This window comes from Pagrus pagrus (assembly GCF_965226575.1).
Source record: "Pagrus pagrus genome assembly, chromosome: 3".
In the NCBI taxonomy this organism is placed as follows: domain Eukaryota; kingdom Metazoa; phylum Chordata; class Actinopteri; order Spariformes; family Sparidae; genus Pagrus; species Pagrus pagrus.
The window spans coordinates 33,103,460-33,116,192 of record NC_140187.1 but is presented as its reverse complement, the minus strand read 5'-3'; the positions used below and the strand labels follow the sequence as shown (position 1 = coordinate 33,116,192).

General features: G+C 39.4%; 1 protein-coding gene across 1 annotated transcript in view; it reads right to left on the bottom strand.

The window, feature by feature from the left end:
* Positions 1 to 1,239: 1,239 nt before the first annotated feature.
* The window catches only part of LOC311252755 (receptor-type tyrosine-protein phosphatase gamma-like), a 480,433-nt gene continuing 468,939 nt past the window's right edge, over positions 1,240 to 12,733 (bottom strand). Inside the window, exons 28-29 of the mRNA XM_084346266.1 lie at positions 8,492 to 8,627; positions 1,240 to 7,353 (exon numbers count right to left, since the gene is read on the bottom strand). Coding sequence (XP_084202392.1) covers positions 7,204 to 7,353; positions 8,492 to 8,627 — 286 coding nt within the window. The 3' untranslated portion in view covers positions 1,240 to 7,203. The remainder of the gene's footprint in view (positions 7,354 to 8,491; positions 8,628 to 12,733) is intronic.

Sequence of the window (12,733 nt, the reverse complement as noted above, 5' to 3'; positions counted from 1 at the left end):
CAATGACTACTTTTCTCTCATCGCAATGGGGCCTTTTTTGAGATGAATGAACTGAAAGGTCCAGTGCAGGTCCAGGGATCTAAATGCAGTATGATTTTCATACTTATGTTTTCATCAGTGTATAATCACCTGAAACTAAGAATTGTGTTGTTACCCCAGAATGATTCTTTAATAACTACAGAGGGAGCAAGCTCTCTCCACAGAGTCTGTTATGTTATATGCTATTAAGTTTGTACAGTAGCTCAGAATGGACAAACCAAACACTGACTCTGTGGAGGGTCTTTTTCATTTTTAAGGGAGGGAGAGGCATCTAAATCCTGCACACTGGAGCTTTTGTTCTTATTAAATTGCCCCTTTTCAAATCTTGATTTAATCTGCACTTCAATAAAGTGACTAACTATAGCTTTTGTTTGTGCATCTTATAGAGACAGACAAAGTAGGCCTACTGCTGTAGCAACAATCTACTGAGTATACTGTGTAGACTAAGGACAACGGTGTTTCATTATTAATGAAACATTACACATCACACATCAGAGGGTTGGTTCACCTGAATGTCAGGAACAGACCGTGGGACTTAACCATGCAGACAGTTTGGGCCTTTTTCCTCCAGGTTCCTTTAAATGCCAAAGTTTGTCATGGTTAAGAAAGTTGTTTAACTATGAAGAAGTTACATTTCTGTAACATATTGTCTGCCACTGAGTATGGAGGAGTGAACTTACCAAAATCAAAAATAAATAAATAAATGGCTCAATGAATAAATGAATATGCCATTAAATGCAACAACGTAATATTGAAAATAAATGTGGGCATTAATAAATTCATAATTATTAAAATAAATAATTAAATAATTATACTATATAATGTACATGCGGTCTGTGAACCTTAGAAAGAATCTGTACTACAGCAGCCGAGGAAAGCAGTCTTAACTTGAGGAGCATTTTAAGTCAGATACATTTGATAAATAGCTTTTATTCATTTGTTTGTGTGAAGGAGCAGTTTTGTGTTTATATGTCATTTAATTCCAAATGTTAACTTTTTGCAGTTTGATATACAGGAGCAGATTTGGGCTGTGCGAGCCATTACTGAAGTATTAATGTTCAGGTAAGATTATCCTTTTATTAGTCCCACAATGGGGACATTTGCAATTCTGTCTCTGTCTCTGGTCAAGTATGGGAGGAAATGTCTGTTTAATTAAAAACATACTGTAATGTCTCATTCAATAATTGGACCAAAGCAAAGCAACAACCTCATCAAACACTTCAGGTTCAACACCAGTGACAGGGCCTGGAGACAACAACTAAAATACACAACAAAGCAAATACTATCACACAAATGATTTCAGAAAATTACATCAAAACCCATATTTTATTTTATGTATAGCAATACCATTTACATATTAAATAACACTATAATAGAATGCTTTGATATAGCTTTAAACAAAACAAAAAAAGAAATCCATCTTCTTGTCTTATTTCATGTTACAAAAGAGGAACAAACAGCCACCTTTCCAAAACGGCTCAATGGAGAGAAAATCATCCTGTGACTTACAAGAGAGCTATCCTATTGTTCACGTCTGACAACAGAGTCATAGCCTCTGAAGGATGAATACCAAAAGCCAAAAGATCAAAAGAAGAGGGGATAACATTGTAATATCACAATCACTGCCTGAACGTTAATGGAGGGCATGAACCTGGAAACTGGAATATGATGATGACCACAAGCTGGACACACAGACACCTGGCTTCCACACGATCCACCACAAATAGTAATTCTATGAGTGAGTTCAAATAACAGAGAACAGACTGAAATAATCTGTGACTACAGACCAGACAGGTGTCAGACTGGAAACCTGTGAGAGATTTGTGGTACATGTAAAGTCAAGAAATGGTAAAAGAAAGAAGTTTGATTTACAAAAGAGAAGTACTGAAAATCTGAATCATAAATCAGATGAAACATTTCCTCTGACACAGTCAATACATACACAGTTTCAAGAGAAGGGCGGGGTTACAGAGGCAACAAAATATATGTACATTTGTTATTGACAGTGCAGCTTTGTGTGTGCTTCAAAGGCAACACAAAATACTTTTCATTCTGAATGATCGCAATAATCTGAATGGCTTGTAAATGGGTATAAGAAAAACGGTACTGTGACCATCTTAAGGGCCCGATCACACCAGCCTTTATAACAGCAGAAATCAGAAATCAGTTCATTTCACTCGGTCAGTACATTCGACATGTGGATTCAGGCTAATAAGCAACTGCATACTGTCCTGACAGTGTTTAACTTTGAGGAATTGGGGATCCAGTGAGTTCAACATTGAGACGGCTTACATATTAGCTGTGACACAGCATTCAGTTTAATATCACGGCCAAACTGTTCTACAAAAGAGATGCTGCACAGTCTGCAGTCAGTCAAGATTCACACACAGATAGAGGAAAGCATTTCCTTGAATCAATCGGTTTTAACATATTGTCTTGTGAGTGACCGTAAGTAAGCCAGTGAGTATGGCTACTACTACTACTACTTGGCTACTTTAACCAAGCCCCCAGGAGGAGGGCCAGGCTTTGAAGCCAATTGTACGTAGTGGTGAAATGGTGTAATCACAATGTCACATGGTGTACATACACGACGTTTTCCCATACACCTACATTGTCAAAGAAGCGGCTGCAAAACAGCATCATCACAACCCCTGCTAGATGACTCGCTTCACTTTCAGAATTTGATCCATTCAATCCAATAACATTTGGAAAGTCTAGAAGAGCTGCATGATTGAATCATTTTATCTCCAATCAAAGTTAGCCAGCAGCTAAACCGGATGTTAGCTGGGTCAACTGGCGAAAGTCTCTTGTGCATGCTCCATGGGCCATACAATGCAACAGATCTGGAAATGTCATACCTGGGAAGATGAACTTTTTGGCTTCATGCACCACTGACCAGCTGTCTTCAGAAAGAATGGGGCCTCACCGCTGAGGCTGTATCCAGTTTTTATTATGCATCTATGACTTTGAGCAGTAGCAAGTTATCCGCTAGCTAGCATTTTAAAAGTTAGCTCAGCAGCAACAGTAGCTCACCAAGTGTTCGAGGATGCCACGTTCTGGTGTGACCTGGCACCAAAAGGATGTGGTTCAAAATGAAAGAAGTGCCCCAGAAACAGAACATGTTTTGTAAAGGTCTCCCTTAGCGTTGGAGAGTTTAGCTCGTATTATCTCACATGGAGATAACGCTGCCAGAGAAACAAGGATAGAAATGTTTTGCATCTTTAATGCTCTTTTGTCTGCTCAGTTTATCTGTATTCCAAATGATGGTGTAGAACAATTACTACAAGACTCTGATACTGAAGTTAAAGCAAACAAATACTGAAGTGAAACTTTGAAGCAAATCTTCGTAAGGACACTGATACAAATACAGTTATAGTGTGAGGAGGAGGAGAGAGGGGGGTGGACATCCAGTCAGGAGAGAGAGAGGGAGAGAGAGAGAGAGAGAGAGAGAGAGAGAGAGAGACAAAGAGAGAGAGAGAAAGAGAGAAGCTCACCTCACATGTTGTTCTGCAGGGGAAGGATTCAAGTCTTTGGTAAAAGTTTTTTAAAAATCAGAAATCATTTTGCCCTCTCATTCAACACATTATCTGTTTTGTGCTGTGTGAAAAAAACACTTTCACATTTTCATTCAAAATGCAAAACTACAAGTGTTCAGTTGACACTGTTGATCACAGAGGTACAGAACATCATCAGAATCAGTGGCTAAATCAGAACATCCTTATGTCAACGAAATGTGTGTGTGTGTGTGTGTGTGTGTGAAGGGTTACTGCAGCTAAAGCAGGAAACATTTCAGACTGCTCTTTGCTTGTAGGCCACAAAACCACTTAAAAACACATCTCTGGAGAAAAGTGGGTGAGGAATGGAGACTATATACACAAGGCCTTGGGAGGTTGGAGCGAGTAATCACACCTCTGTCAACAAGCACGGATCTCGGATGGGCCTCTAAATGCAGTTTCTGCTAATCAGTCACTTTAATACTTCACAGCGGACACACATTGTTTTCCAGTTTGTGTCATACTAAAACAATCCTCTCAGGTCTGTCTGCTATGGCAGTTAAATCATACCTGGTCAGAGCCCTGGGTTTTAACGACATGGTTGATGCTTATGTTTAGAAGTGGAGATTAACACACCTGCACAAGGTAAGAGAGATGGAGTCTATGTTTCTGAGTTTAATGAGAAGGACAACAGACTGTCAGACCATGTGGTCAGTGAGTGGTTTGATCTGTTTTAATTCTGAGGATAATGCTGACCATATTCTACACATATTTCATTGTCAGCAAATCCAAAGAAAATGACAGTGAACTGGTGCTACTGATAAGCTGTTTACTGGGTGAGTGTTTTATTTTAAATAAAACTATCTTTAAAGGTTAAATACTTGAGTAGGATCAATGGGCTTGGGCTGAGTGCCAAAGACGTGGTAGTGAAATGTGAAAGTATTGAGAGATGCAATAACACCTGCTTTGTTTTGGTCTTTTCAACAACAAGACAAATATGGAGAAAAGCGAGGCACATCCCTCAAGTTTGACACAGGAGTCGGGTGGGTACTCCTGCAATATAAAATTAATGATCTGTGATTCCATTTCTCAACATTCAATTTCAAATGGTTGTCATATTATTTGACTAAGAAAAGAAAGCAAAACAGGCTGAAAGCCAAAACCCCTTTTACTTTCAGCACATTTAAGCTGCCACTGACAATCATGTAACATGACTTCTTGTGTCAAGAAACATGTAAATATCCTCTCAAAGCAACACTTGAATATTTGAATATTAAATGTTATAAATAAACTTTTATTAGCAATAGTTGATTCTGAGACATTATGACAATGACTGGCAACACTAACAGTGCTACTCCATCTACATGCCACACGTCAGTGGCCTTAAGCTTCAGACTAAGACCCCTCACCTTCTTCTCTAGCATCAGTTTTGCACGGGCAGAGCTCCAGAGTCAAGTTAGTAATGATAAATATCCAATTTTCAGTTAGACTTAAAGCTTGCTAACAAACATTCACTTGTAGTTTCATACTCTGACTTTTGGACTGTTACAGATGTTGTGAAATGGTCACAGTTTGGTTAGGTTTAGGCACAAACACTACGTCACCTCACTTATGTAACTTATGTTAAGTAAAGAAAAATATGTCCTTACTTACGTAACTTGAAAGTCAACCCTGACACTTGGGACTCGTCTCCTACAGGAGTGTCCTGTGTGTGACCCATTCAACCACACTAGAGGAGCACCTCCAGAACTGATGGTAGAGAGGTATCTACAGCATCATCCCTAGAAGCATAGGGCCACTGAGCAGGCTGCTGTATTTGGCGTGTTAGGAGTGAGAACAGGCTGGGAAAGCTTTGATCTTTTATGAAAAATAGCCACACCTTTGAGCACTCCCTCTCATGCACCACTATACATGGGAATTGGTACTGGCGATGTGGATGGAAGATGAACCGTTCCAAATTTTCCAAAAGTGTGGAAAAACGATAAGTAGAATGAAAGATGTCTCTTACCACACACAGTGGCTCAGACCTAAATTTACGAAGGTTGCAGACTGATGGAAAATGCAGCAACTGATTGATCAGAAACAAAATTACAAACACCAGGCCAACTTGCAAATCAAAGGATAAACTTTACATTATATATAAATATAATGTTTAATATAATGTTTAATTATGTTTCTTGTCAGATTCTTGCCTTTGACACCACATCAAACCCGTATAGCACCTAAAGACTCTAAAGCAGAATAAGCAGGCTGTTTAGCTGTTTTTACTCTGACACAACAAAAATAAAATGAATAGCTTAAAACAAGACAGTTTTAAGACTGTTTGAACCCTGTTTCACATTTCTAAAACCTATCCAACTGGTTGCATAGAGCTTGTTTTTGACTCTGCTTTCCCCTGCAGATCACACTGATTCCACCCTGTACCGAGGGCTCCACATACCGGCCTTTGTGTTCTTAATCCGTGCTTGTCTGTCAGAATGAATCTATGACTGGAAAAAAAAAAACAACTTTAAAAATGCGATTTTCAGAAAGATGGAGAATGTCATGTTGTTGCATCATCTGTTGTGTCAACTTCGCAAATGTAAAATCGCTCACTACTGGTGGCATTGTGTGTGTGTGTTTGTGTGTGTGTGAGTTCAGATGATATAGCAGCATACACGAACGTAGAGGACTGAGGGAGTCCGCTTCCAAATGGCTGGGGATCAGCTGTAAGTACTGGAGTGGACATGGTGGAGATCAACCGGCCTGAGGCAGGAGGCCACAAAGGACATGTACAAAAATCACAAAGTTATTATGATAAGGATATATTCATATATGTATACATACAGTATTTCCATATATTAAAAAGCATAATATGAATTATACAAAGAAATAATAAAATTTCACAGTAGCAGTTGTTATACCACCTTAGGTATTCTAACATGGGTGTGACTTACTAATAAGGAGAGTGACAAGAAAACAAGGCAGAGAAACAAACAAAGGTGAAGAGGGAATTGATTTTAAAAAACAAGCACTACTTGTCTGTGGCAATATGCTCCAAGATCTCGGTTCTGGTGATAAATGAGCGGTAATATGAGTACTATAGATGAGCAGGGCGGAGGAGGTCACGCTGAGCTGAAGTTGAACAGCTTTTTGTTACTGAGGCTGAGAGTTTGTGCCTTCTCTGTCCTTTGTCTTAAATCAACTGGTAGGTGGCAGGCAGAACAATGTCCTTCATAGAAGCAGTTGGTTTAATAAGGGCCAAAGCCGTGGAATGTCAAAAAAATCTGAGCTTGAGTGGAGAAAAGCCAAGTGTGTCAGCTTTAGTATAGGCAGTAACACTGACATTATATAGTGCAAACAAGAAAAGACAGAAAAGTGTTTCTCGTTGCCTACCGACGCCGTCATGAAACTTAAAAACGCGGTGCAAACTCTTCAGTAGGAGAACATTAAGACATAAAATGGCGAAAAAAATAAATATCAAAAACTTTTTATCAGTGTAAAAAAGTAATCAGGTTATTCATTTTAACCAAGAGTCTGGCAAAAAAAGGCCTCAAAAAGTCTTGTCCACAATAGTTCCTTGACGTTTTACAAAGTTTAAGTGCCTCCTTCGTAGGGCTCAGGGACCTAGCAGGGTGTTTGGACCCATACGACGCCCTCAGCTCAGCTCCAGGTGTCCGAGAGGCCTCTCTTAGACCAGCGACTCCATGCTCTCTGCTTGGTCGGACTGGTCAGACATGGACGCCATGGTCCCATTAAAGTCCCTGGTCAGAAGGCCCGAGTCGTTGTCCTTGGTGCTGACGAGGCTGAGCAGAGCTTTGTATAGGTACTGGTACTGGTCCTGTGGACGGACAGAGAAAAGACAGACAGAGGGGATAAAGGTGAGAATAATATACTGTATGAAAATGGTCAGTGTATCTTCTGGTCATTTCAACTCCTTTTCAGAAATTGTTTTAAAAAAAATAAGAATTGTGAGATTATTTCATTTTCATTTCAAAATACAAACAATACAATTGAGATGCAAGACATTTTTCTTTTTCATGGTCAAAAAGAAAGTAAAGTAAAATCAAAGGCATGTTTTTTCATATCCTGAGACTAGATGTGGCCGTTCACAAGAGAAGAGCACCAAGTGTAGGACTGCTCATGTGCAGACTGTGTCTCTGACTGCAGCCCAGGCTAAAAAGTCTTTGACAACCTACTTTTATATGATTTTAGACATGGCAAAACAAGGCCTGTCATCAACAGAAATCTCACTGCAGTCAAGTGAGCCATCAATTGCGATAAAGCCAGCCTGGATTCTGTTGCGTGTCTGCTTGCAGTGTTACAGTCCTGGTGCTTGGAGTGGCCAGAGATAACTAAAGACTTGCATTACAGCACGTCACATTATATTACACATCATGATTCAATGAAGTCTTGTGGAATGTGATGTCATTTGTGTATTTTAAAACAAAAATCCAAGTATCACTCAACTTTTGAAAAAAGACTTGAATGACCAAGGCACACTGACCAACCACCAAGCTGTTTCCTCCAGTCACAGCCTGTAGTTATACTGAAGCAGAAAAGCCTGCTGAATGTGGATGTAAAGCTGCCATGTTAGTTCACCATACTGAACTCAATTCATCCAGACACTGTTTTTCTTTTCAGATTGTCAGCACAACCCCAGCTCAATGATGCTCATGTCTTTTATTGTGATTGTAGCAAGAAGCTACAGTATGTTACAATATAAGCAGGAACATCCACTCTAACCTGTGAGGTCTGAAAGGTAACTTAATGACAGTATTTTCAACTGCACAGCTTGTCACGTAATCTTTCTTTATATAACTGCTTTGTGCATGACAGATCACTTATTGAGTTCATTGAAATGATGATCTACTTGGACTCCTTTTGAACAAGAAGCATTGTCCTGCTGTATATCTAAGGAATGTTAAGGCATAGAGTATATCTTGAGACATTATTTCAGTTGCAGTTGTCAGACTCACAATGTCTGTGAAGACCCCTGGCCTCATGAGGTTGATCATCTTGGCCACTTGATAGACGTCGACGGCGCCCTCACTCTCAAGCTGCTGAGACAGGGTGGTGAGTGCACACAGCAGTCCGGCTGACACTGCTCCCAACCTGACAGGCACACACACACACACACACACACACACACACACACACACACACACACACACACACACACACACACACACACACACACACACAGTCAGGGTCTAGAGTTAGCATGCATCTCCACAATAAAATCAGGAAAGCTCTTACAGTATGTTTCTCCTCCGCTGGTTTGTTAACATCATTTCTAGATTTTTACAGGAGTAGCAGTAATGGTGGCAAAAGAGGAAGAGGTCCCGGAGGTCCCCAAAATTAAATCTATCTTCTGTGTGACATTTTTGGGTGATATGAAAAGATCACAGAAAACTACAAACTAGTATTACAGCAAGTTTACATCATATTTGTCCAGACTCATATTATGTATGCATTGAAGACTTTGAAGGAATTTCATTGCAGGTATCCAAGGTGCCATATCATGCTCATTTTCAAGTTCATACTTTCATTTTGGGTGTTTACTAGAAAATGCTTTAATGTTCCAAAAACATGTGATTTTTCTCATTCTGTCCATTACTGCAGCACCTCTATTCACACTCTATCTCAACGCTTCATTTTAGTGCCTGTCTCCTAAACCCCAGTCTGCTCTGTCAGTGTTCTTGTAACCACAGCAATGCTAGGAACATGATGTCCTCATTTGTCATCCAAATCTGTGCCAAAACATACAATACAATACATTATGTACTCCAAAGAATTCACTTCACTGGGCAGAAAATGTTTAAAATGGGATTCACATCAGAAATATGTTCTAACTGCGCTCAAAACAACCCTGATGGTTATATTCATTATATTCATGCTATCTGGCACTGCACACCCGTTCAATTTTGGAAAAAAGTTACAGAGTCACTTTCTGTGTCCCACATCCTTCTACCCCCCTCGCTCTGTGTACTAAGCACATCAACAACTAACCTGAACAAATCAAATAGTAAATAACTCCTCATAGCCCTAACCATCGGCAAGAAAACTATCCTAATGAACTGTGAATCAAAGAATGACAAACATCACACAATGGAAAAACGTCCTTATGGATCACATATCTATGGAGAATTCATCTACCTCCATCCAATACACTGCAATAGAAGCCCTCTCCATCTGGTCACCACCCATTCATTTTTTACAAACCTGATAATAATTGATTGATAATATTGGTCCCATCCTTTTTTTTGCCTGTGAACCAATCATAATTTACATACACACACGCTGAAAACAAACAAGCATACATACAAGCATACACTGATCTGGGGAGGCGGTGTACATGTTCTGCAGAGGTGTTTGGGTAGGTGGTGCATGTCAAGTAGTAGCCACATGAATGCCAGGAGCCAAGGTTTCCCAGCAGAGCAGGGTGTTGTAACGAGATGATGAATGTTTTTCACTTGAACTATGAGTGGTTTAAATGTGGCTGATCAGTGTATATACTTACATACATAGAATCAAAATAAAGGAAAGTATTTCAACAATGACATCAATAACTATGTACCTTCAATAATAATGTTGTTATTATTCATCTTGTTTTGGTTGTTATTGGTATTATTCATGACATTATTATGTTATTATTACTACCATACTAATATATATATTATCTATTTACTAACTTAATTACCTATTTAATCATAGCGATGAAGACCAAATAATTATAGTCTATAATTTTTATGTTTTGCCTTGTTTTCATTTTTCTTTCTTACTTTATTTGTTTTATCATTATTATCATTATTATTGTTGTTGTTGTTGTTATGATTATTATGATGATCATTATATTATACTATCACCTTAGTTTTTAATAAATGGTAATATTACAGTATGTTATTATTTTATTATTATTAATTTTTAAAATATAATGATGTTAATGAAATGTTATTAATATTATTGCAGTTAATGGTATTGTTAAAATTGTCAACCTCCTCCTTGAATGAATAACGATGGGAGTCATGTGGGATCGCTGAGGAACATGGCCGCCTGAACCGAGACTCCCAGAGGGATAACCAAGTAACCTCCAAGTTTGATAGGTAGAAAACAGAGTGCACAAAAATGAGCTGCACTAGCATGGCAGGTGAGGTGCAGCATGCCAAACAAGTGGGTCCCATAGCCGCCCCAGTGACAGGGAATGAGAAGACATCTTGAGGTTGGTGGGGCTAAAAGAGAAGCTGGCGGAGTGTGTGAGGAAAATAATCGCAGAGGCTTTGGGCACTGAGCTAGACCATGCACAGCTGCAAGGCGTACACTGGAGCACCGCACCAATGCCCGATGACGGCCAACCTCCCAGGACTATTATCATCCACTTCTTGAGCTACTTGAGCGGGAGGGAGTGCTGACAGCTGCAAGAGAAAAATACAGAAGTGGCCAGAGTGTCGTATGGGCGGGCAGCAGACCATCCTTCTTCCCAGATATGATGAGAGAGTTGGCGGAGAGGAGGAGAAAGTTCACAGAGGTGAGGAAGAGGTTGCATGCCCTGGATGTATGTTTCACCCTGGCATATCCAGCAGAGCTGCACTTCACTTGGAAAGGAAAACGGATGAAATTCAAGGATCATGGCAAAGCCATGGAGTTTCTGAACAAGGAGACCACAGAGTCTGGTGAATAAAAAGTAACCAGGGAAACATGCTCAATATGAGTAGAAAATTACAATACTGAAGTGCTGGCAGACATTAACAACAAATACGAACTGCTCCTTATTTGTACATATACGGGGAACATATGAGGGCATGGATGACCTCCCTCTTTCTTTTTATTATTATCTTTTTTCAAAGAGAATTGATTTGATGGGTCATATTTTACTTAGGAGGAAAATTATGGACAAGCTCTCTCTTTTGTACTGCAGTTAACAGACACTGACCCTGACAGGCTGTGTATCAGTAGATAGAGGCCCCAATGAAGAATGGAATTTTTAGTTTGTGTTTACAGAGCTGTATGAGACTGGCCTCTGTCTGCTGACTTAAATGGATAGCCAATAACTGCTTTAATACTATGGACACATTCCTATTTCAAGGAGGGGACTTTGGGAGGTTCGGGGGGTTGGCCACTGTACACGACTCACGGACCGAGTTGGGGAAGGTATAAGTTATCAGTGGATGATGAAAAGGAGGAGGATAGGGGGTTTGTTTGTTTATCTTCAATAGAGACGTTTTTCTTTTTATACTTATGTCTATTGTTATTTTTTGAGTGAAATTGGTGTTGTGGTTTGTGCAGAGCATTCAGCACAGTTTTTGTTTTTGATTAGATTGACAGTCAGACAACACCCTAAATGCTCACTAAGTGGGTTGTTTATATCTTACATATCTGATGTCAGAGCTATTTTTCTTACATTTTAAACTATATAAGATATCAGGGTATGGCTAACTTTATAAGGTTAGGTGGAACATATATGGATTGCAGAACCCAGTAAAACGGAAGAAATGCTTGACTTATCTTAAATCCCAACAAGCCGACATAGCCTTTATAAAGGAGACCCATCTAGCTGACTCAGAGATAATTACATTTAAGAGAGGCTGGGTTGGCCAGATATTTCATAGCTCTTACTCCAGCAAAAAGTGTGGGGTGGCAATACTTGTCCACAAAAACTAAACTTTGTAATGATGAGGCAACATAAAGATAATGAAGGCAGAATAATGTGTGTGAAGGCCAAGATAAATGGAATTAAGATTAATCTGTGCAATATATATGCCCCAAATAGGGAAGAGACAGAATCTTTCCATTAGGTAAACAAAATGCTGGGGGATATATTGGATGGAAACATAATCATTACAGGGGATTTCAATCAGGTACAAGATGGGATTCTGGATAAAACTTTGCCCACTAGTAATATGCCAAAAGATAGAAAGGCCATACATTTGCTGATGAAGGATCTGGGCCTGGTTAAATCCCTGAGAAAAAGAAAATACCTTTTATTCGCACAACCATAAATCACATTAAAGAATAGGCTACTTTCATTGTTATCAAATGACCTTACAGGAGGGGTGGTGGACTGTACAATTGGGCCTATTGTGGTAACAGACAATGCTACTGTGCAGTTGGGCATGAAAATTGGGACAGATGTGATAGAGAAGAGCAGGTGGAGGCTAAATGTCTATTTATTTCAGGATCAAACATTCACTAATTCATTAGTAAGATCTCCAATATTTCTT